At 42.3% G+C, this 24,610-nt stretch overlaps 1 protein-coding gene across 10 annotated transcripts in view; it reads right to left on the bottom strand.

Annotated features, from left to right (window-relative positions):
- Positions 1-24,610, bottom strand: part of MTCL1 (microtubule crosslinking factor 1) — a 104,269-nt gene that overhangs the window by 68,122 nt on the left and 11,537 nt on the right. For all 10 annotated transcript variants that reach the window (XM_066992775.1, XM_066992770.1, XM_066992771.1 and 7 more), the window contains exons 2-3: positions 24,165-24,393; positions 22,515-22,669 (exon numbers count right to left, since the gene is read on the bottom strand). In XM_066992775.1, coding sequence (XP_066848876.1) covers positions 22,515-22,669; positions 24,165-24,393 — 384 coding nt within the window. The remainder of the gene's footprint in view (positions 1-22,514; positions 22,670-24,164; positions 24,394-24,610) is intronic.

Below are 24,610 nucleotides of genomic sequence, written 5' to 3' on the forward strand. Positions count from 1 at the left end.
GTGGGCTGAGTACACATGAGCGGCTTTTTTGGATCCACACACCTTATGATCTGTTGTCCCAAATTGGTAACTCAGACCTCAGAAGTGAATTCAGGGAGGGCTGTTTTTGTTCCATCCCCAAAGATGGGATATAACTTGATAGCATCTCCCCGACCTCCTTCTGATGTTCATCTGCATCTCAGCTGAACCCAGATGATCTTTGTGCATGGTTTTCTTCCAGGTAATAAACGAAGAACACTGCATTTAGACTCACATTTGGGCTTCAGTGAGGCACACGTTTACCCCAGACAAACAGACTTGCAGAGGAGCTTTGTCAGCAACAACATTTTGTGCTATTTAAGCTGACGTTCAGACTGCAAGACTTATGGAGTCAAAGAGATGTGTGGAGAAAGGACCAAAGCATCTTGAGGCCATGAATGGGGGCTCACAAGAACATACAGCTCATAGCTACATGTAGCCCCTGTTTCTTCAGCCTGACACCTTCCCACCAGCTTTGGAGATGTCTGTGACACACAACGTAAAGAGGCATAACAAGCCCTGATGTCTCTGGGATGCAAACTAGCTGCTAGGGATCAACAGCAGCACATGACATCCAAATGCAGAAATCACCATGGCGCAAGGGCTACGGCTCTTTTAATAACTTTATGCTTAACAAAAGCAGTCCCACACAGCAGGAGGCTGGATCAGACCACTGTATGAACAGGAAGAAGCTGCTCACCCCCGTTTTATATAGTGTGCTAAAGCACTGCTTAATGTTAACATTAACCAATCTTTTTCTTTGATCAAGCAGCCTAAGACACCTCAACAGAAACTGCTAAAAGCAACCAGACTGGCACAAACTTTTCTTATCCTGATGACTAATGCTTAAGCAACTCTTGTTTATCTCCCTGTTTATTCAAAGCATCTTGAATATGTCCACTTGCATCTAAAGGCACTATAGATAACTGCTCCAACTGAAAAGGGGACTTCAGAAAACATTTTCTTAACATTCATCTGTTCCTCATTACTGCAACTGAATGCTAAGTCTGAACAGATCTGGGAAAACGTACTTCCTACACAGACATTTTTCCCTTATTATTGTTTCTCTAAGTACTGAAAATGCAGCTGAAGGCGTGAACAGCTGCAATAATGGAAACTACAAATAAGCTACTTAGGCAGTAGCGATGCCGGAGTTTTGAGAGAGAACTGATGGAGCAAATTTTCCTGCTCCTCTAAGTAAAGACAATACTTCAGGGGCATGTGTTCTTCAAACGACTGAACACATATTTCTGGTTTTACCATCTAGTAGAAGAGGATAAAGGCCTAACTAAACCTTGACAACAGCCCAGAGTATGTCTTAGCAGCTTTATTCTAGGTTTTTCCTTTGGGGAACTTGAAACTACATGCCAATTTCATTTTTTTTTCATTAAGTGACAGTACCAATGGCAGAGCAACCTGGGAGGGAAAAGGATTAAAGGCAGCCTAATTACCCACTGGAACCCACCACCAGACTGATAATTTTATTTGGTCTGAGAGTGGCTGACCCAGGAATGCCAAGGCTATTACTGTTATAAAAAAGCTACACCTCACAAAATGGAAATATTATAAAACAAAAAAATGAGGGTGTAATGTTATCTGACTGAAGGCTGTATTACAGTAAACTTAAAGACCTGGAGAGGATAAGAGGAACAATGATAGGTGGGGGAACCCAAGTAATCTTGTCAGTGAAAACTGAGCACAAGGAGCACTCCAGCAAAGAGGAGGATTAAACAGCTGTCCCTGGAGGGGAACCCACAAAGAGCTGGGGAGAAGAAACTTTCTTTCTGGACTGCCATGCAAACTATGGGGTTACTGTCTAAAGGGGCAGTGGGCTTAGTATGGTATGCAGAGGGAAGCAAATTTGGGGGATTGTGTAAAACAGATCCAGTTGGCGGTCTGCCAGCTTGAGAAGATGAAATATCAAATTTTGCAGACTCACCTGCTTAAAACGGGCAGAAAAATAAGTATAGTGAGAGAGATGGTTTCACTAGACAACCCTTTTTTTTTTTTTAACTCAGCATTGCTTATACATCTCCACAGATGTGTCCATAAAGGCATAAAGAGCACTACGGCTCTTTATCCTACACGCCCTACTTCTGTGTATTTTATCTACAGGGCTGAATAAGACAGCACAGATACTTTTAGTTACCCATTACAGTCTTTACTAGCTATGCTCAGCTTCACTTCAGCATCTTATTTTGACACTAATGGGCTGCAGTTAGGTTCACCTATTCTGTGCTCATGCTGAGCAAAAGACTTTATCACACAAGTTTCCAGGAATGAAAATTAATTGGAAGAAACAAAATTGAGGCTACTATTTGCATACAGTGAATGGAAAGCATATGCCAGTTTCCACAACGTTGGGCTGGAAATCCCGTTCTGAAGTTTCTGTTCTTCCAGACGGGAACTAAACACAATCCCCTACCTCAGGTTATAACCAGGTTACCTCGGGTTATGAATGCCATTTTACAGAGGGACTGTGAATCAAGAATTGTTACAGTAGGTTAAGAGGATATGTAACTTGAAAGGACTGATTTAACTTGAAAGGGCTAATTGAACCTCTCTCCACTTAATTCATTATTATGGTCAGAATATGAGAAATAACAAGGACTTTACCCATTCTGGCCTGAGAACGGAGACGTAATATAAGGAGATTTCTCTACATCTGTGTACACTGTACATCTGTATACCACGTAAGACATTCATATAATTGTTCACAGAGTCATTCATAGCATCATAGAGCCATAGAATGGTTTGGGTTGGCAGGAACCTTTGAGATCACCTCATCCCAACCCCCCTGCCATGGGCAGGGACACCTCCCACCAGACCAGGTTGCCCAAAGCCCCATCCAACCTGGCCTCGAACACCTCCAGGGATGGGGCTTCCACAGCTTCTCTGGACAACCTGTTCCAGTGCCTCACCACCCTCATAGTAAAGAATTTCTTCCAAATACCTAATCTAGATCTACCCTGTTTTAGTTGAAAACCACTACCCCTTGTCCTATCGCTACACTCCTTGATAACAAGTCCCTCCCTATCTTTCCAGTAGGCCCCCTGTAAATACTGGAAGGCTACTATAAGGTCTCTTTTTTCACACCTTGGTAAACCGCTGTCTCAAACAGTTGAGAGACTCCTGGAGGCAAGCAAATGTCCCTGATCCCATCCACATGGTCATACTCTAGTGTCCACAGAGAAAAGCACCCTCTGCTTTCCAGCTGGGCTTTCTCACAAGCACTGTCCCTGCTTCTGACCTGGATTCATTTGTTTCTGCTCTTCCTGGACAAGAGCCTCACAGAGTTAACCATGGAAATGGAGCACAAACTATCTAAACCACAGCCACATGGCTGCAAATCTCAACACATTCAGTATATGCAAGCTTTCTGGAACACAGACATAATAATCTCTACCAGAATGTAAAAAAAGCAAATAAATCCAAGACTGAAACTACATTTTTTAAGCTACCATTGTCATTGTGCCGGAGGTCAGCATGAAAATTCTTAGTTTACAGAAGTACTTTATGACTGCTAAATTAAGAAAGATAGTCTTCTAGGGAGAACAATGTAGCAGACATGCTACAGGAGAATCATTGGAAGATGGAGATTTGCAAACATTGCTCTCCTTTTCACAGTTGGCAATAAATTCCCCTGACTCACATGTATGTAGGAGACCTGCCCACAGTATGAGTCGACACAGAAGCTTTGAGCATGAGTTTATTACGGTCCCTTTCAGGGTATACCCAAAAACAAGTTTGTCTTCTCTGCATAAATCCTCTTTTACATTATACTTATGCTCCACTGTATGTCTCAAGAAAACATTAGAAGGTTTACCATTACTAAAATTTAATTTATACCACTACTGATGGTTTAAAAAACTATTGATTAGCAGATAAAACAGTTAACACAAGCCTCACTTTTAAACTGCAGGGTCTTTATGATGGAGAACCTGGCTTCTGCCTTTTCTATGTAGTGTTTGGGATATTTGGAGGCCACATAAACTGATTCTAAAAACTCTGAAATCAAGGTAATGAAACGTAGCATCTTTTAATGGTCTCTCTGATAGGAAAAGTGTTCCAGAAGAATTTGGGTATAAATATTTCTAACTGGAAGTTTTATCTATAATCAAAACCATTTCTACCTTGAGAGCTCTTGATTTCATCCCTTTCAAATTTTAAACAGGTTTTCACTTCTCTTTTAAATGGGACTTTCACAGGAACAATTGGCTTCAAATTGAAATCTCTATTCTTTGCTTTCATCCTTTCCTTATGAAAAAAATACCATGGAAATAATGCAAATACTGGCCTTCTTGCCATAGGTCAGCATCAGAAAAATCTGAAAGCGTTAACTTTTTGTATAATACTCCTTCTGTCTGCTACACACATTAACATTTGGAATGGAAAATGTTGAAGACCTTCCACCTCCAGTTGTTCAAGAATTTCTTGTTTAGCATCCACTGCATACTGTAACAGATTTGCTTGAATATAGACTAATTTCATCTCTGTGTCCTCAGATGAATACTCTCAGTGTTTGCAAAGGTCTAAGGAATGGGAACGTCAGAATGAAAAGTTTGTTAACAGCTCCGGATGGTTCTCACGCAAGTTTCTCTGTGCCTCTTGTACACATCTCAGTATTCACCTGGAGAAGGCCACACAGAATTTCTCTGCATAGAAATAGAGTGTGTTTCCCCATTTTCTTGTTTTCCACGCTCCCCAAGCAGAGCTCATCACAGCTGGTGTTCAGGTGATACATGACAGCCCAGTGGGGATTTGCCTGCATTCAAGGAAGTCACGTCCCTCAAGAACATACAGGTACAAATACAGGCATCTTTCCAAGCACTTTCACACCCTACAAACTTTTCAAACATATTTTCAAGCAGTAAGTAGTGAGCAGAGGGTCAAAAGAGCTTTGGTGTTGATATCAGTAACTTCCTGCTATTCCATGTCCTTGAATGTTGCCTCAGAGGAATAGCCTGCAAGGAAGTTCAAACATTCAATTTTTTCTGCCTTTTTCAGCTTCTTGGTAAAGCTTTCCCTACCCATCTACTACTTGAATTCCTAATGAACACAAAGAACATGAGTCAGAAGTAGGCATATGAAGCATACCAAATTCCTGAAAAACAAAACTTCATTTCACTACTAACTTAAAAATGTAAGTGATTAAACCCTCATCAACCAACTGAATTCAAAAGGAGGGGTGTGACAAGAAGTGAATATTTCCTTCTTAGGTAGCCTTCAATTTCTAGATCCTCCATGCCACCACCTACTCTTTGACATGTGTGAGCGAGGACTTCTAAATAAATCCTACCCACAAATGGGACCAGAAATCTCATTTCAAGATTGTCTATTTCCAAGCTCCTTGCTACTGCAGGGAAAAGTGATTCCAGCCTGGGCTTGGAGCCATTTTGGCTGCAAACGTTAGCACTGCTCCATCTTCCTGTGCAACAGACATGGGTGAGGGAATAAGCCTCAGGAAGTGCTGCCTCTCCTAACAGAGCAATGCTTCAACGAGGGTGGCATTAGGAGGACACGTTGGATGCCTCCTTTGTGGGGATGGGTGAGGTTCCTGGAGATGTAGCATGCTGCAGGCCTGGTCCCACCAGCACCAACCCACCAGGTGTGCGGCCTCCTGCAGGAGGCATCCTGGTGAGCCCAGGCGAGCCACTCCAGGACCTGGTAGAGTGACAGGCCAGTCAAGGGACCAACCGATGACATTATCTGCTTCACTGGCGTGAAAAGGAAGAGGGCAGGCAAGGAGCTGTTGTGAAGCTCTGCCTGGAGACTTGCAGCTTGTGGGAAGCAACTAAGCACTGCTCTGTTTACTGAACTTAGATATATCTCCTTCAGTCCTACCTGCTCGTCTAGCCTGAGGAGGTTAAGGAGTAACACCACCGGTCCTTTCTCCCGGTGACTCAGGACACAGTATGAAATCAGAATAACAATTATTAAAGATATAATAGCATTCCCAAATCCTCCTGGTTCAGTTTTCCAAGCAGTACTGAGGTGGCATGTCATTAGTTCTTGTCCTCATTTCCTCAGCAGTGCCACCAGCCTATACATGTAGCACTTGCTTTGTCTAATTCTTTCCTTCCGCTTTCTACCCATGCGAGAATAACTCCTATGCTTTGGTCATACTTAATATTCCTGTTTTTCCTACATTAGATCTAGTAAGTGTAACGAGGGGATCAATAGACTTTATATAAACCCTGTCCAGTGGAGAAAAAAATGTGGACACTTTCTAACTCATGTCAATGATCAAGGAAAAGGACTACGCTCCTCAAGTGTAGAGTTTGTCCCCAGCTAGGTTCCAGTTCCTCCACTCCCAGCACAAAAAGCAGTGCCCATCAGGCTGTGCCAAGCTCTGCTGCACCATGTTGATCCCTTCATGTCCCAGAGAAGAAGCCTGGCACTGAGCATGGGGCACTGAGCAGCAGCTCTGCCGCTATGTAAGGCCAGAGCCGAAATCCTCCCTGATGCCGCAGCCCACAAGTGACTGCAGATCTGTTTTGCAGCTGTTCCCTTCAGATACCTACCCACACAAATCCTGTTTACTCCATCTCTGCTGGGAAGGTACAGAGCAGCGCTAAATCCTATTTTACTATAGTCAGGATTAAGATTATACATCCTTGATGATAATCTAAATCTTGCTAAAAGGCCTTGTTAAAGTCATGCATCAGATAAAAACTGGACTCCAAGACTTCCTAAAAATTCCATAACATTATCTTTGATTCATTCACCACTGGGAGAAAATATTAAAAATAAAGACCATGGTTTGGTTGAATTACAAATTATATGTTCATCTAGCGGTTTCCATTAAAAAAAAATGCAACAGTAAGCAGCAAGATGATACAGCCTACTTAAATTTAATTTCTTTTGCCAGAGAAAAATTATACGAGCAACTGAATTACTAGGATGTAGTAATTTTAATTAAAGTTCCCAAGGAGAACATAAGCGTCAACCAAGAAAACCAGATACGTCTGGAAGCTGCATTGAGAATAATAATAATAAGATAAAATAAAAAAAAAACAGATGCCAGAACACATTACAGGGATGGACTTTTGACATTTGAATAAGGATTTCTAGTAACTCAGATGAATGAAAACTATAAGCCTGGACTTTCAATCTAGGCCTGATTCAGATGTACCATACCTTCTGCTGAGATTTTGGCTCTGGAAAGCTACTCCGCTCCATTTATCTTGTTTTTAGTAAGGTTATGCATATCAAACTGAGAGAGAAATCCCCATGACCCTATGACTATATGTTCCCTTTGGGAAATAAGCTGGGGATGATCACTGGTGGTGCCCCAAAGAAAAAGCATCACAAAATCCAGCAGGAAATCCCTTTGACACCCCAGGTAAATCTCCAAATTTGACATTCACTGAAATCCTAAATCCAGCGTTGCCTTCATTCGTAAAAGCTCTGGTAATATTTTTACTTGTATTACAGGTCCGGTTGCTCACTTCATACAGATGCATGCTTAGTCTCTCATGAGTCTCCCTAAATCCTTACCCTGGGGTGGGAATCATGTAGCAGTGAGTTTCAAAGGCTGGTGACTTGTTTATACTGTCTACCAAACAAGTTTTTTTGGAATAGTTTCTGCCTCTGACAACCCTCTGTGCCTGTAGAAAAATCCCTTGGTCTTGGAAGGGGGCAGCAAAGTAAGGAACAGCAGAAATATTTTTTCTGCAGTAAACACTGAATAGAACTAATGGGGGTTTAAACATCGTTGTTAAAAGCTGTGATTTGAAGCTGTGATTTGTCAATGCAAGGAGAACCAAACACGGCAGAAACTCTTCAGCCACACACACATAATATTACAACTGCAAGCTGAAAACCAATACAAAACATAGAGCTGCTTTCAAACATACCCCTGGACAAACTTAGTAGTTGAGTGGTTGCACTAACAGCAAAAGAATTCATTGCATATTAGTTGGGCCTCATCCCTACTCAAGAGATCAGGAACAACAAACAACAACAACAACAAAAATAGCATATATTTAAAATAATTATGTGCCTCACTTCTACTCATCGGTAAGCCTGGGGTAAGTCACACCAAGAACTGTATGCTGTAATTTATTAACTTCTGTGAATTGTAGCAAAGGTATCCAACTGAGAACATGTACAATACTAAATGTCAGGAAACACTCTGAAATACCTTTATATTTTTTCATTTTTATGAGCGTGAAAGAGCTAGTCATACTCTAAGTAGTTATATTGGCTAAAAATCTGTTTAAAATTGCTAGAAATTCTTAAACACAAGACAGCCCTGTGCAATCCTGATTTTTTTCTCAACGACTCTTTTCTTTGTAGTAGCTGTAATAGTAATAAATTGTAGTTTAAATTTATTTTCAAGATGTTCTTTCTTCTTCATTCAGGTATCTTTTCCTGCTACTGTTTAAACCCCCCTGAAATTCAGTGCAGACTGTCCTCAGGTGTGATGGCATTAGCAGAGGATCTACCTTGTGTCTGAAATGAGTCTCACTCTGCCATTAGATAAGACTCCCTGGATGTGCCCGAGCAGTAATTTGGACGTGGCTATTCCCGAACACACCCAAATATGAAAGCAAGGCATCAGTCTCTGTTTATGCCATCACAAGGAATGCTGTCAACATTATGAGATCATCACAGGAAGTTCACGTAGCAAAAAAGTAGGGAATGAATAGCACTAACAGATGAATGCTTCCATGCAAATCATCTCCATACTGAAAAAAAGGGGAGGCCTCTTCCAGCCCATGCTGCACCAGAGAAGACATACCAGTTGCAAATGAAAAACAGAGTGCTTGTATTTCATTAAAGTTAGGAAGGAAGTTCTGTCTGCCCTCTGATAGTTTTTTGTGCCAGCTGAAAGTGAATTTATGGCATAATTGAAATTACATTCCTTTTCTGCTACTCACTTGCTTCTGCTGAGCATCATTATGCTGATGCAATTTATCAAGTCTTATATCTGAAGAGCTGTTCTGATTCTACAGTCCCACTCTTTGTACCATCAGCCTCTGAAAATCTGGGCATTATAATCTTCTTCCCCCACCTGATTCCCTTTCATGAAAGCTCTGCAAAAAATTGTGATGGAAAAATGCAGAGGATCCCGGATAGCTATTAAATCTGAGAATTAAGACATACTTTCACTGTTACCTGTGAATTTTCACTACGAGCTTGGCTCCAGCATCCCTCACTTCAGCAGTAAATGCTCCCAAAATACCAAAAGCAGAAGCAGCCAGATGAAGAGAGGCAGCAACCTGCGACTGTGATAAGAGTAAATAGGGAAGTGTCCTGCAAATGCCCCTGGCTTCAGCTGCACGGTCACTGACGGTTGTTCGGCAGGGGAGCATTGGGACATTTGGTTCCCCCCCATCTCCAGCGAGCAGAGGCGAGGACACGTCTTCTCTTCCATGCCTCGAGCAGACAAACGACTTACGCAGCTGCCACCAAAGGCAGAAGCTGGCGGGTTGGACGGTGCCCTCAGACGTGTGATTGCAAGAACAGGCTACCTCCGCTGATTACAGCGGAGAGCGGTAGGTCCGTGCCAAGGAATACAGTCTGCTCAGCAGAGCATCATTTTTACTGTTGTTTGTGAACAAACCCGATCCCATGCTGAGGCTCTGGGACTGGCAATCAGAAAGGAAACTAAACAGATTTACTTTGAAGGCCTGCTGGATCAAACAGCGAGCCCCAGAGGCTGCTTTACGTACAAGTCTCAAGAACAGAAATACTCTTTGAAACGAGCATGCTTAACCTCACCTAGTCTGCATTTTGGTTCATTACCTGTTGCCACAGATCTGAACTGACAGTCTGGAGCAGACAAAACGGTACCGTGGACCAGGGAAAGGGACTGGTTCCCACACCACGGGGGTAGGAGTAGGCACTCTACCAGAAGATGCTAATGGGAGTTTTTTAAATCAGAAATGCCCATGTAAATCCAATGCTTGAGAGTACGCGCAGCTGCAAGATACTGAAACCTTGACATTTTATTTGGCTGTATTCAAATTACCCTATCAAGCCTCACACACTTTTTTGCTGTTGAATGCCAAACTAAAATAATTGGTGCTTGGATGCCTATATATTAGTAGGAACATTTCCTTAGGCCCCGTAAGAATAATGAATTGTTTGAGACAGAAAAAAAAAAACTTTTTATTGCACAATCTGCCTCCAGAGATTGTGGCCGTACTTGGGAAGGTTTGACAAGCCCTTGCTGCAGAGCCAGCTTCTCTTACAAACTGCAAAGAGGCAGTGATCTGACCTTTGACAGCTCCAGGGATCCAATTCCCCTATCTCCAATCCTTTGTAAGCATTAAGTACTGTCATCAGTTTCTCCCATATTTTAACACTCACATGAATTGAATACTAAAGCCTATAAAGCATAACATGGAGTGAATTTCCTTGCTCAGGCAGTACGATGGTATTTCACTTTGCATGTCTTCATCACATCACCACCCAAGGCTGCCTTGTTAACACATGCTCAGCCATGAAAAAACAAAACAACAAAACAAAACAAACAAACAAAAAAAACCACCTACAATCTAGGTTTTCAATTAAAGAAACAAAACAAAGTGAAAAGCCAAGGAGGTATTTCACCAACGAGCTTTAAAAGACCTGCAGGTAGTGATGACCATTTGGACATCTGCTCACTTTTGGTGAAAATAAAAATGGAAAGATAAACTCTCCCTGGTACGCATACTGTAGAGGCAGAGTGCGACTATTCTGCTACAATAGCTGGGGCTGCTGTCAATTACCCCTAAATGCACCATCACTGTGATGATTTCATTGTGGTAAATCTTGCATTTGAAAATAATAGTCACTACTTTAATGGAGAAAACAGAAACTCAATAAATCCTTAATGATGCCTACTCTCGTTTATGCTGGCAGAGTTAGACAGTAAAAACAATTTTTCTTGCAAGCGTCAAACTGACGAGCTGGTTTCAGGTTTTAACCCTCTGTGAAGAATTTCAGAGGGGGAGTAGAAATATAACTATTAATGGCTTTGTATGAAATATCTTGATTATAGATGTCAGCTATGAGTAACTGCAACACAAGATGCCCCTGAAAAGAAAATTAAGACTAAACCAGAAGTATTCCAAGAATTTCTATTTCTCTTCCTCCCCTGCAAGCCCCATAGCGGTTATTACCGCATCCTCCTCTCCCTGCAGCCCTTGCTTGTGAGACGAGAGTAAAATGAGACTTTGGTGGTGGGCGATGTATCTGAGCTATTTCCTCTCACAATTGCTCCAGCGATTCCGGAAATCTCATATTCTTCCCATTCCCCTCTCCGAGCAGCCAAGTCGCAGGGCCTCAGAGCAAGGGGCAGGATGACCAAGTGAACCACCAAAAAAGTGAAATGGATGAAAAAGCCAGCTTCAGTTTTAAAGACCAGACTGTAATATGGTAAGAATGACAACCTTGGCATTCCAATTAGTGCTCCCATCCCCTTCAATTACGTCAGCTGATGACCTGGAATAAAAGTGTCAGGATCCAATCAACACCCACACTTAAAGCTAGTTAACAGACTGTCAGGTTCAGTTGCGAAAATGCCTTTATTAGTAACCAGTCCCAGTGAAATGTGAAAAGCATTGTCAGTCTTCATACACTAAGAATCACATGCTGATTGCTTTAGGAAACTGAACGTATAATGAATGGAGCAACCCTTTTTTTCCCCTTCACTTGTTGTTTGCTGTGAAAAATCATATCATTGTGCTTCTGAGATATTCCTATTAACACCAGATTCTTTGAAGAAGCATTGTTCATCACATGGAGTATGACATTGTGGATACTCGCGGAGCATCACTCGTGGATTGTCACATCCACAGCCTTTTTGTTGCTTTTGCTTCTAAGGACAGCGTCAGTGAAGCCAAGAGGCACGTGTGAAAAGAGCAAAACATGTAAGAGTCCCACCCAGGAGGCAATTTCAGAAGAGGAGGGTGGAAGGATGGTGCGGCTGGCCACCTGAGCAGGTGAAGGACACAAGGACCTGAGCAGTGGTTGGCCACAGGTGCACTGGGCATTTCAAAGATGCATTCCAATTTATTTTTTTTTTTACAACACTAACCTTAATTTCATGTCCCTTTTCCTTGTGAAGACAGCTCAGAAACTCCAGTTACAACCCCTGGCAGCTGACCACAGCATGACACAGTGAAGAACTTAAGAGCTATCTTTCCATAATCCTGATTCACAATGGTCAAGGCACAACAGCGATTTCTCTCTTCATCCCTCCACTAGTCTTCTACCTTCCCTACCCATGGCACAGCAAAAGGAAGACTCTTTGGGTGGGGGCCTGAGGACTAAAATTTTTCCCTATAGTAAAAGACCAGTTTGTGCTATCTGTGGCAACGTGCACTACATCTTCCAGCTTGGGAATAATCAACAAATGAATAAAGTCATCATAAAAGACACATGGCCAAGGCACTTCTGCCTTGCAAGCGTTCATCATGCCATTTAAATGCTTTACTCCCTCCTTTGTCACTTCAAAATCTGCTGCTTTGGCACAACTGAACTCAGGGACGGGAATTTATTCTGAACGCTGAGCAAAGTGTTGGCAAGAAGAGCAGTGTTCACCCATCTCCACCCAAGCCCCACTTTGTTCCAGCAGAGAGGACTGCAGCAAGAGCCTGCTGAAGAGATTGAGCTGCAACTATTTTGGAGTGATCCCTGAGAAAGAGGCCTTAAATAGACCAATATGTACATCTGGCAGTCTCAGATGGATCGTTGTGCTCCCTCTGCCCACATAGACATTATGCTGACGTCCCTAAATACCAACGCAATTTACCCTCTGCAGCTATTAGCACTGGAGCAGAATCTAAAATCTTCATATTCAGGTACGAATAGCTTAAAACACTCACATTCACTAGGGCTTTAGCTGCCGCATTGCAACACATACACAGTAAAAAGAAAAGGAAACACAGAAACCCAGGGTAGGATACCCATGGTTATATACCCAGATGTTGTCATTTTTCTAGGCTGAATGAACCACTGCCTTCTCCCTTACAGGTGCTAAAAGAAACGGCAGGCTTTCTCACGTCAAGGCACAAAACCCAACCCAAGCCAACCGAGGCGCAGCCTTCGTTCTGCATCCTCCCCGCACCAGGAGCCGCCTCCGTCCCGTGCTCTGCTCTGCAGTCCGGGTGTGGGGATGGGCTGAAAACAGATCATCCTGTGATCCAGCTGCAGGGATGTGTGGGGTGTGTGCGGGTTCCTAAGCACTCCCGTGGGGACGGGGAAGGGGCTGAAGCACCACGCATGTCACCGCTTTGGCACGTGCTTGGGCTGTGTAAAGCGGGATGGGTGTATCTTCATCTCTGGCACAAAAGGAACGGGTTATTTGCAGAAAGCAGTAAAATGTGCTGTTTATTGGTTGCTCTAAGACTCCCAGCTGCTCCGTCCCACCTCTTTGCCACTTAAACCCTTTTCCTGCCCCACATGCACTGATTCACTCTGCTTTGCCACTCTGCTCACTGCAGGCACCGGGGGAAAAAGGGCAAAGGAATAAACAGCCTTAACACTGCGGTTCAGCCCCAGTATTTCTGAGCTGACTGGCAACTCACTTGGCTCCTTTCAGTGGCTTCGCCCCATCCTGTTTGAATTTAAAGCAGGTGGGTGTCCAAGAAATGCAAGGCTTTGGTGGTGGAGCCGTGCTTAGCAGTGCAGTGCTTGGCAAGGCAAGTGCCAAGCAGTGCAACTTGGCAAGGCAGTCAGCTCTTACCCCCTCGTGCATGCTCTGACGGCTCGAGTAGTATGATGTTAATAATAGATAAGTTCTCTGTGCAATAAGTTACATCCTCCTTTCAAAAATGGAGCTGGAGAAGCAAGTGTAAATAATTCATCCGGGAAGAGAAATAATCAATTAACCCTTTCAAAGAAGGACAAAAATCAATGGTGCTGACTTTCCCCATGGTATAAGGGAATAATGACACAGGCATTTCCAGAGAGCACTGCCCCACGGCTGCCAGCACCCTGAGCTGACACCTAGTCCTACATGCAGCATCGCCACCGCAACACCCGCCGGCACCAGGAGCATAGGTACAAAGACATGCATCTCCCAGAGCTCCTATTCTCACTCTGACAGGCTGCCTCTTACTCCTTTCCATCCCCCTCCCCGGAGCTCCGGATGCGAGGATGAAATTACTGGGGACGTGACATGAAAACAGTTGGCGTCCGCTCGCTGCCAGGCAGCCAAAGCGCAGCACGGCAGCCGCATGTCGCAGGAGCAGCATCACCGAGTTCACCCAGCAAACCGACAGTGCTTTTTTTACAGCTTTCGACTCCCATTTTCGTTCAACTGGAGCTCCTTGATGTGCTTGAGGCCAGATTCACTCATGATCTGTGCTGGATCCTCTGAGCCCAGCGTGAGGCAGGTGTGAGAGCATCCCCAAAACGCATATTCCCCGGCTGCCCATCTCCGCCACAAACACCACGTGATGCATCCCATGCCAGCAGCTGCCAGACAGTTTCTGATCTGAGTGTCACCAGAAAGTAGCAAGGTGAGGGATATTCCTCATTAGCTTCAGCGTATGCTCAGCTATGGATACTCCATCTTTAAACCTTAGCTTGTGCTCATCCAAAAACTGTGAAAATGTGCTTCCTCTGGGACCAAGTCTTGCCCACACCTTGGCAAGGAAAGCAAATAGTGCTGTCTTCATCCACTGACATGTGATTTAGAGCTGGGAGACCATGCCTTATCTCCCTCCTCAAAAAGCAGCACTTGTGGATTTGCTACTTAATTCTTACGAGGGCTTGCTAAAGAAAACTGTTAATTATGCTGTTGATAGAATAAGGGCCAGAATCAAAAATAAGCCTGTACTTTTCCCCTGAACATTTTATATAGATGTCACACAGGCTACAGTTTGTTTGCACTGTCACTGCTGAGGCACATGTGACACACAGCAGGATTATTTTTGGTAGCCGGGTGGAGGATGGGGGAAGGATGCACAGTCTGAGCTCCGCAGAGGTTATCTCCATGCCAGCTTCTGCTGTTGCAAGAGTAGCAGTCTTTCAGCAAATGATAGCCTTCTGCTATATTCTAAGAAAAAATTGTGACTAATGGGGCATAGAGATACTTAGTTACTTTACAAAGATGGTTTCCTTATAACTCTCCAGCAACTATCTGTTCAGTCCTGCAGCTGAGGTAGGTTCCTGCTGCACTTCAAGGATATTTCTCCATACACAAAGGCCAAGTGAGGTCCCCCACGGTGCTCAGGAGCAGGGCGATGATGGGGGTGATGTGGAGGGCAGGTTTTCTGCATGATCTAAAACTCTGGGTCTGATCAGCAGCATTACTATAATTTTCTTTCGAAAACCCTCACCTCAAACATCATCATAGGATTTGGAAGCAGTGCCAGATGACTGCTGCAAGTGTGGTCAAATATAAAATAGCTAGAAAATAGAGACTAGATAGAGCTTGGTGGTAGTTTATTTGGCAAAACATAAATTCAGGTGCAGACACAGTTCTACAGTGTTTGTGTGTGTAATGTTCATGGGGCTGGCACTAAACATTTTGGCATGAGATACTGGCACAAAACTTTTTGAAATTTTGTTGTTGTTTAAATATATTTTTTCAATTTCCAAAAAAGAGATACAGAGAGTTCATCAGAAGATGTATAGTATAGTTCCTCTCAAAAAAAAAAAAAAAGTTTCTGTTCACAGAGACTACTTCCCTGTCTGCTACACATTTTGAGTTGAGCCACATCCAATCCTTCACCTTCCCTCCACCCTCTTTGTGGGTATGAACACCGAGCACAGCATTTCACTACTTGTACAGCTCCCGAAATGCCATAACAATTATAAATCATTCACTGTTGTTTAGGTAACAATTCATTATTTAAAAAAAAAGAGACTGGAGACAAAGTGGTGCTTCAGTAAAACTCTCAACCAGTTAATGGTTTTAGCTATGATTATTGCAGAATAACTCATTACTTAGGACTGTCAGAAGCAGTAACTTCCAAGCAGGGTTACTGAGTCAACACAGTGATTTTGCTCAGCCCTTTTTACATTATTTTAATCTGTAGCTTGCAAAATCTTCTCTTTTCCCCATTTCTCAGCAAATTCCCATCATTTTAAATCACTGACAACTAAGAAGAGCCATACACTAGAGAAATCAGATACTTCACAGTATAGCCCTATTTCACCCTGATGAGTAAGACAGTTTAATTTGAGAAATGACTGAAGAACATTATGCGCCACCTTAGTATACACAAATGAACTTCCAGCTAATGAAAATGTGGGCAATATTTTCTACAAACAAGTAAGTTTTTGCTAAGAATAATTTCTCTACCTTCTGTGTATTACTTCACACTATATCTATGTGTTTACATCAGAGAGAGAAGAGGAAAAAGTGATTTCAGATTGGAATAATTATGCTTTAAACATATGCTGTATGTATTATGTCCTACTTAACAGGTTCAAGGCAATGCAAATCAGCTGTCATGCTCAGCTTCAGAAAATAGCCTCCAGATTTTATTTTGCTATATTATATATAGAGAGAGCTATATCCTTCTATCAGAAAAATGTTTTCTTCATCTAGTAATGTTAAATGGAGTAGTGCACATGTATTTTGGAGCAAAATTGTCTCTAAATACTACGCCTGAAAGATATTTCATCTCATATATATCTATCGTTTTTGCAAGCATCTGAATGCAGCTTTTCACTCTGTTAAAAGGAACAGATATTTTAACAAAAAATGACTTTGAAACAACGGTTCTCAAACTGTGCCTCCACAACCAAGTGCTGCAGGGGAGGAGGAGAGTGTAAGCTCGGGCATGACAGCATCCCTGTTAGCAAGTGATCACAGAGCCTGGGGAGAAGCCATTGTCCCGAAAAGTCCACGGGTAACCTGGGAAATCCCATTTACTGCTTGTGCTGGTTCTCATCTCTGTCTGTGTCCTAGAGAGATGTTAGAGACATTACTAATGTGGATTTTCACTTCTCTCCTCTCATGCGGAAATTAATGGAAATGTTTTTTTCTTGCCTTCCCATTTGGCCTCTGCCTTTCTTTGTAAAACCACCAGCGGACGCGAGCTGCAGCAATGCCTCTCCACCAACTGGAAGTGATTTCCTGAACGACTGTGCCCGGAGAACAGCACTTTTGCCCACAGCAGTCCTGACAGCCTGGAAGCACAAATGATTTCAGCAAGTTGCTGGCCAGGAAACCCTCAGCATCACAGAGGAGATGGCAGCAAGGCGAGAGGTCCTTGTGAGAGAGAAAGCAGCACCTCCAGGCTGCTCCCCTCTGGTCCTGCTGCTTGCCGTGGCAATAAAGAGGTTGTCACCTGCTCGGTGTGGCTGTCCCCCAAGCAATAAATGCCCCTTTCTTCCCAGTTACACAGTTCTCATTCATTTCTTGTTAAACCATTTCATAGCGCTCACGTCAAATCAAATCTTCCTGCAGCTGCTGCCCCCATCCCTAATCCTCCCCTCTCTTTGTCTGCCCAGCGGGGCTGCCCGTCCCGAGCAGCGCCAGCGCTCCCGCAGCAGTGCCTCCCTTTCTCTTCCCCCGCTTGCGACGCCAAGCCCAGACAAAGGGCACACGAAAATACACATTTAGCAGCTGCGAGGAAGGGACCAACTCACCCTCCTCCCTAAAAGGAAGACATTCCATGGGGATGCCCTCCTGGCTCCAAGGAAGTGGCATTTAGGATGGGTTAGCTGCTGAGTGAAGGATGCTCACATCTCAAAGAAAAGCCACGTGCCCTTGTCAAAGTTGAGCCTTTGAGAAGGTTCAGCATCTTTGCAGCTGCTCAGGAGAGAACTGGTGTGGGCTTCACATTGGTGCTTTATAGCCCCTGACTATAGGACATGCACCTTCTCCTCACAGCTCCTCTATTTCAAGCTTCACCTGCACCACGGAGCATTTGGGGGCTGCAGGGAGGGAACAGGGATTTCCTCACAATTGTTAGTGGAGCCGTTGTGGCGATGGGCACAGGCCTTTGAGTAAGGAAATGATTTCTTCTGTGATTTAGGTAAAACTAAGTTTAAGTGTACAAAAAAATAAATTATTGCCTTATTCATATTAATAGAATTAATATTAAGCAATGTATGTATTTGTTCACATAACTTAAAAGGAATTCAGCTCACTGAACTGGTGGAAATCACTGCAGCCTTTAAAGCAGTGGTAGCCTCTTCTTCTGGTGCATAGAGAATATATTCCTCACGTAATATTTTCAAATAGCTTGTCCAGAGTTAGAAAACCAACCACTGGTAGACAAGGAAGCTTATCTTCTATTTAACATATGAGTAGAAACCATCCAGTGACCATCAGCCATATGAGACAGGGACACAGTAGTAAATATATTTGATGATACAATTAAAAATCACATGCTAATAAATAGACATGAAGATTTACAATTATAGTTGCACAAGCAACCTTGATTTGGATTTGTCATAACTTCTGAAAAATTTATTTTGCATCCCTCTGTATATTTATTTCTGAAATGTTCATCGTTTTCCCAAAGAAAGGAAACTTCACAAAGTGTTTTCTGAATGCCTGATGGTTGATCAAGTTAGATTGTTAATCTACACCAGTATTTCTCATGAGCTGCATTAGGAAACTAGGAAGGAAAAAAGAACAGTTGAAGGGATGCTTCTGAGGTACTATGTCAGTGATAGAGTAACTTTTTTTTTTCTCTTTTGGCTGTCTATTACCTCGAATGTCCGTGTTAATAACCTAGACAACAAGAGAAAAAAGCACGCAAGCCTTGGCAGTGATATGCATGCTTATCCAAGTTGTGAGCATGCACTGCCTTTGCTTTTAAAGCTCTAAGGAAGAAGCAGCTTCGGTGAGACACAGAATATCCTAGCAGATTTCCTAGAAGACGCGGCTCTTAGGAACATGCCAATTTTGCAAAGGATGTGCTACAAAGAAGTGCTCACAGCAGTAGGAAAACTCTGAAGCTCTGATGAAGAAAGTAATAAGCAGCTGCCACAAAAAAAGGCGTCAGAGGGAGGCCTAAAACCAGCTGAAAAGGCTATGGTAATAAAAAAGGAAGAGTTGAAGAAGGGAAACTGAAAAAGCAGGTGAATGTAATTGTGGAAAAAAAAAAATCAATGAACCACAGTGCTGCAGCACTGGGAACAGACAGAATTAGAACAACTTGGCACAGTCTATAAAGTTAAAAAATATACAGAGAAATATTATTACCCAGCAGAAAAAATAGCTTCAAAAGAACCAGTAGAAGTATTTCGGGCAAGAGTGCCGAGCTACGTAGTGGCAAAAAAAAAAAAAAAAGGAGGGGGGGGGGAGAAAATAATTATGGGAAAGGAAAACACCCTATCATCTTATGGCTCTTTGGCTAAGAGGACTGGAAATAATGAAGTAGAGTGGCATGATTAAACAAAGTGAACATCAGGGTGCTGATGAAAATGTTTAGAGAATAATAAGAATGGTATCTAGTTGGCAAACCTCAGAATTAGATAAAATACACGACTACTGGTCAAAAGCCCCAACTGATCCATATCTTACCTCAAAACACATCTACGGGAAATGTTGCAAAAGACTGGAGGGACGAAGCACACTTATGGAAAAAGGAAGAAGAAAGAGAGGTGGCATTTACTTAAAAACCTGTCACTCACCTGTGATCTGGAAGTTCTTTATTGGAACAATGAGTGAAAACCAGAACGTTTTGATGACAGGAAGTACCTGGCAGATGCCAGAACAAAACAAAAGAATCTAGGTGTGTTTTTGATAGATTATGCAAAAGCTTATGAAAGCATGTCATGAAATAGGAATTCAAAAGTGTCCAGGACTCGGAAGAGAATTGCATTAGCTACAGCATGGCAGCAGAGCAGGAGATAAGGACAGTGTGATGGACGTGGCAGGTGACTTCTTGTCACCTTTCCTCTTTGTAGTAATTTTGCTTCTATTAATTGCAAAGCTGAGACATACTGAGAAATGTTATTTAGTGTCTAAAGAGGTAAGCTTATCTCATATCTACTTAATAAAACAATTTGAAATTATATGGTCAGGAAGAGGCAAAAATTAATTTCCCAGTTAAAACTGGAAGGCTTTTTTGAGGGAGATTAAAAATCCTGTTGAAAGTATCATAGAAGATAGAAATAGGTACAGGGATAAAAGAATATGTAACTGCCCTGAACATCATAAATGTTAAGGAATTCCTCAGAAGATTACAATACAAATGAAGATAGCTTTAAAGAAAGAGTGTTTTCAGAGATGTGTACAATTCTTAAAGACATTTCATCATGAAAAATGCATTAAAGATAATCAACATATATGCCTTTCACTGCAGTAAGAAATTGGACCTGAGGGAATTGTATAACAGGACAAAGAAGTTTTTCACTGAATTAAACAGTGAACATGAACACAGATGTGAGAAAATCTTTCTGTTGATCAGAAGATAGAAGAAGAGGGCTGTGAATAGTCAAGGATATTACAGAAAATAAGCATATGGAGACAGCAAGCTGTATCAGAGAGCAAGCACTGCTTAACTGGGTCTTGGGCAACACTCCAGGACAGAGCAGGAAAGATATCCCTTCAAAGTGTCAGCCTGTGGATAGACAAGATGCACAGGCAGAGTGGAATGGGAAGAAGCTATATGGCCTTTGGGTCACTTTTCTCCTGACATATAAAGAACTAGTTTTCCTCCTGGCATGTCTGTAACATATTCTTTTAGAGCTCTGTACACATTAAATGTTTCTAAGGAGGAATCACTTCTGGTAGGTAGTTGAACACGTTTTGAGGGAAGAACCCTGCTTTATTTTTTTTATTTGTATTTTTCAGCAATGTCAACAACTTTGCAAATACACACTCATCTGGCACAGCTGTCATCATGCTCCTCAAACTTTTGGCTCATCTGTCTTTGTGTGACCTGCCAAGGATCTAAACTTCCATCTTCTAACCCACAGTGACCTTGTGAATTTTTTTTCTGCCTCCCAGAAAAAACACCACTTGTGGTACGAAAAAGCAGAATACATCTTTTAGGACTATTACATCTTATGCCTCGCTGTGTGTCCAGATCTGCATAAGTGCTTATCATCATTACACCTGCCTGCTTCTCCTTTCCTAGCTCTCCACCAGCAAAGATGCAAAGGCATCTTAGGTGGGGAAGTCTGCTTCCCAAATAAGAGTACATCATTTCTACTTGCAGAGCAGCAGAGGGACAGGTAGACAAATTAGCTGGGCCTCCCCTTTCTGCTTGGCTGCAGCAATCTAAGGAGCAGGGTAAATTCAGCCTGGTTACAGCTACTTTGAGAACGCACATCCACAACCTAGTTTCTCGAATGGTTTAATCCCAGACCATCAAGCAGTATCTATTGGACTGTGAGTTAATCGACATCAAACAAGCCATCAGGTACTGAGGATGACATGGTATTTTTGTGCGGAATATATATTGCATACCCTCTAACATGGCACCATGTCCATTAAGCACAGCATTCACAAATAACACTGAGAAAGAACAGATAAAACATCATCCAGACCTTTCTTTTGTGTCTTCCTTAGAGGACACTCCTAGATTACTCCTAAGTAATCTAAACTATCATAACAACACTGATGTTTACACCTGCTGACAATCTTCCCCACTATGTACAAAATGCTCCAAAACTCCTGCTCTGGACTCCTTCATCCTCATAACTCAAATGCACAAAGAAATAAAATAGGGGTTGTCCTTATAAAACTGAATCAGGCTTTGTGCCAGTTGACTTGCAAGCATTGTTTGAAAGATTAAAATAGCACATAATTGCACCGGCTCTCTAAATCTGACCAGGGCTCAGCAGATAAATGCCTTACCTCATTAAGTTTAAATGTTCTATCTCAATCTCGTTTAAAACAGAGCAGAGACCGTGAGCTGCCAATCTGCTGTATAGGTAAGAGAACAGAAATATTGCTACAGACTGGGATACTGGCTCCAGCAAAGAACCACATTTAGTATTTGGCTCTCCTTTATTGTCCCCTGCACCTCAGCTCGCTTGCTTCCAAGGATCTTCACTTCACCCAGTACGACTACGTGTCAGCTCCCATCAGTGATCCCTTTTCTCAACAGACAGCGTTTCTGCGCCTGAAGTGCAAATGTTATTTATACATTACAGACCACATTCCTGCCACCTAACTCATGCTGGTGGCTCCCACTGTCACCACTGAAGAGCACCAGCCAAAACGGCGGCTCGCCTATCTGAACTAACCTCTGAGGGATGAGTCACGCACACTTCATTTGACTCTAAAATAGGTGGAAGTCCCAGTCTGGGTAAAGGAGAGTCAGAGATAGCTGGCCTTGAATCAAAGATAGCTTTGCTCCAGTAGAAAGAGGCTGTGAGGAACTAGGTTAAAATGGGACAGAAGCCCTGTGAGAAGCCCTGGAGAAAACCCCCAACACCACTCACCTACCTCTCTATTGCTTCTAAAGTACCAACACACTTGGGATGTACAACAAAGGTGAGGAGAGCTTCAAGACAACTGTACAAGCAACATCTGCAGGCATTTCATGAAAGAATTAGTCTAAGACACTTGAGTGCCAAATTTCCCATCTAACCTACCAACACCGTTCTGCATGATTTTCCAGATTATTGCTTACCTCTTTTAACTTGTCCAGCTCATTTTGCAGTGTCTGTTTTGATACTTCCACCTCAATGATTTGCTGTCGAAGGACTTCATTCTCATCTTCTGCTTTAACACGTTTCTCCTCCACACTCTCCAGCTCATGGTGCAGTCTGACAGAAACATCTTTGGCTACCTGGTCAGAAAAGCACAACCACATGAAGCGGATCCATGAGGAGCAACACCTACAGCATGTTTTCTACAGCAGAAAACATCCAAGAGACAGCCAAGAGATTTTCAATTCAATTATGAGACTGCTGATGAAAGGCTCCAAGCCTTCCAAATACCAAAATGAATATTCATTTCTAAAAAACGAAATCCAAGATGAAAATATATTTGATTACACATCTCCAGCTCTCCCTCCACATTATGCTAAGGCAATGTCATGGACAGCAGGAGGAAACAAGCAGATACTAAGCAGATACTAAGCACATCAAAGTCCCAGCATAACACATGGATAAAACAAAAGATATTGTGCTGTAAAGTTGACAGGTCATTGATCAAAGCCACATCCAGGCAGAAGTCTCATTCGCCCAAATTTGCTTCCCTAGCAGCAATCACAACTTGGCAAGAGTGATAAGAAAGAAATATATGCTAGCTTAGGTTTTCTGAGTCCAGCCTAACAGGAAAGAATATTTACTCCAAAAACATTCAGAATGGTGATTCATCACAAGAAATGATGAATTACTGAATTACAACAATTCAGCAAAAACAAAGCAAACAAAGAAACTCAGTATCTCTTTTACTTGGATTTCCATACAAGGTTTTTACTGAATAATGTATCTTTTTTTTATTATGATAAGGTTATCATTCATTTCATACAATAAAAGAAAAAATTGCGTCTGGCGTTTTGAAAGGTTTGATCACTTGATACATCACATGGATTTCCACTGCTGGGAACCAATAATTCCAATTTCAGAAGGTTTTATTTTTTGTATTTTCGAGTACCAGGTGCTTAATAATTCCAGCAGTGAGATATTTTCAAAACAGTTGCATGATAGCAATAGTCAGAAAGATAACAAGGAAAGCTAGATAAGCATCATGCTTATGCAAATCTTAGCCTCAACAGAAACATTTCTGAAAAACATAAAGACTGTTTCAGTATGAACAGATTTTACAGGAATTTGAGTTATGGGAATAGTATTTTTATTCTCTATCTGTCCTCCTAAACTGCTGTAACAGTCTGCTCCTGTATGAGACTCAAAAAGAATAGCTTGTTAGGCCAGAAGAAATGCGCCTTTGACAAGTTTTTTTCAGTTATTTGACTTAAGCAAGAAATGAAAGGAAGGAAACAGTATGAACTGGGAAAAGCATATCAAGTTTTGTTTATACAGTTTTGGAAATCTAAAGTTTTGAGTAAAGCCAGTAAAACAAAGCCCTTTAAATCTTTCAAGTGCACAGATCTAACTTGACAGCATTTCTTTCATTTGAGGCTAAGCACATGTTTTTTTACTTGCTAACACATCTTTTTATGATGATAAACTGAACATTTGTTTTCCACCGCAGAAGAAGGAAATTGGTCCTGACATTTTGAGAACTACTGCCTGTTTCATATGTCACCTTTGCTTCCATTACAGGGAGCCAAACCCCGCTCTGCTATCTTTCACTGTGAATATGAATCTCTCACCTACCTTTAAATCTTGTTCCAAGCTCCTAATGAGCTCGCCGTCCACATGGCCTGTTTGTGCAACTTTCAAGCTTTTCTGTTCTGCTTTCCTGAGACGATATTGCAGAATGCGGCAATTCTTATTTGCCCGGTCCAGCTCTCGCCGGAGCTCCTGCAGCTGGTAAACATCTTCCTCTAAATAACTGTCGCGCATTTCTTCCATTTCAGCTCGAAGTTCATCCAGCTCATCCTGTGAAAAGTCAAAACAGTGCTCCATCATACCTTTAAATCTCACCCACGGGAGCAAATAGGAAACACGCTCGCTAGGATACCAGGCTAATAGAGCGATACAGATTGCAACAAGCATCTGCAGAAGCCATAGGAACAAAAGTTTTATCCCAACATTGAATCATTATGCTGGATCAATGAACGCTTGATACATTTCTTACAATTGCTTTAATAATTAA

Source organism: Anser cygnoides, chromosome 2 (genome assembly GCF_040182565.1).
Source record: "Anser cygnoides isolate HZ-2024a breed goose chromosome 2, Taihu_goose_T2T_genome, whole genome shotgun sequence".
In the NCBI taxonomy this organism is placed as follows: domain Eukaryota; kingdom Metazoa; phylum Chordata; class Aves; order Anseriformes; family Anatidae; genus Anser; species Anser cygnoides.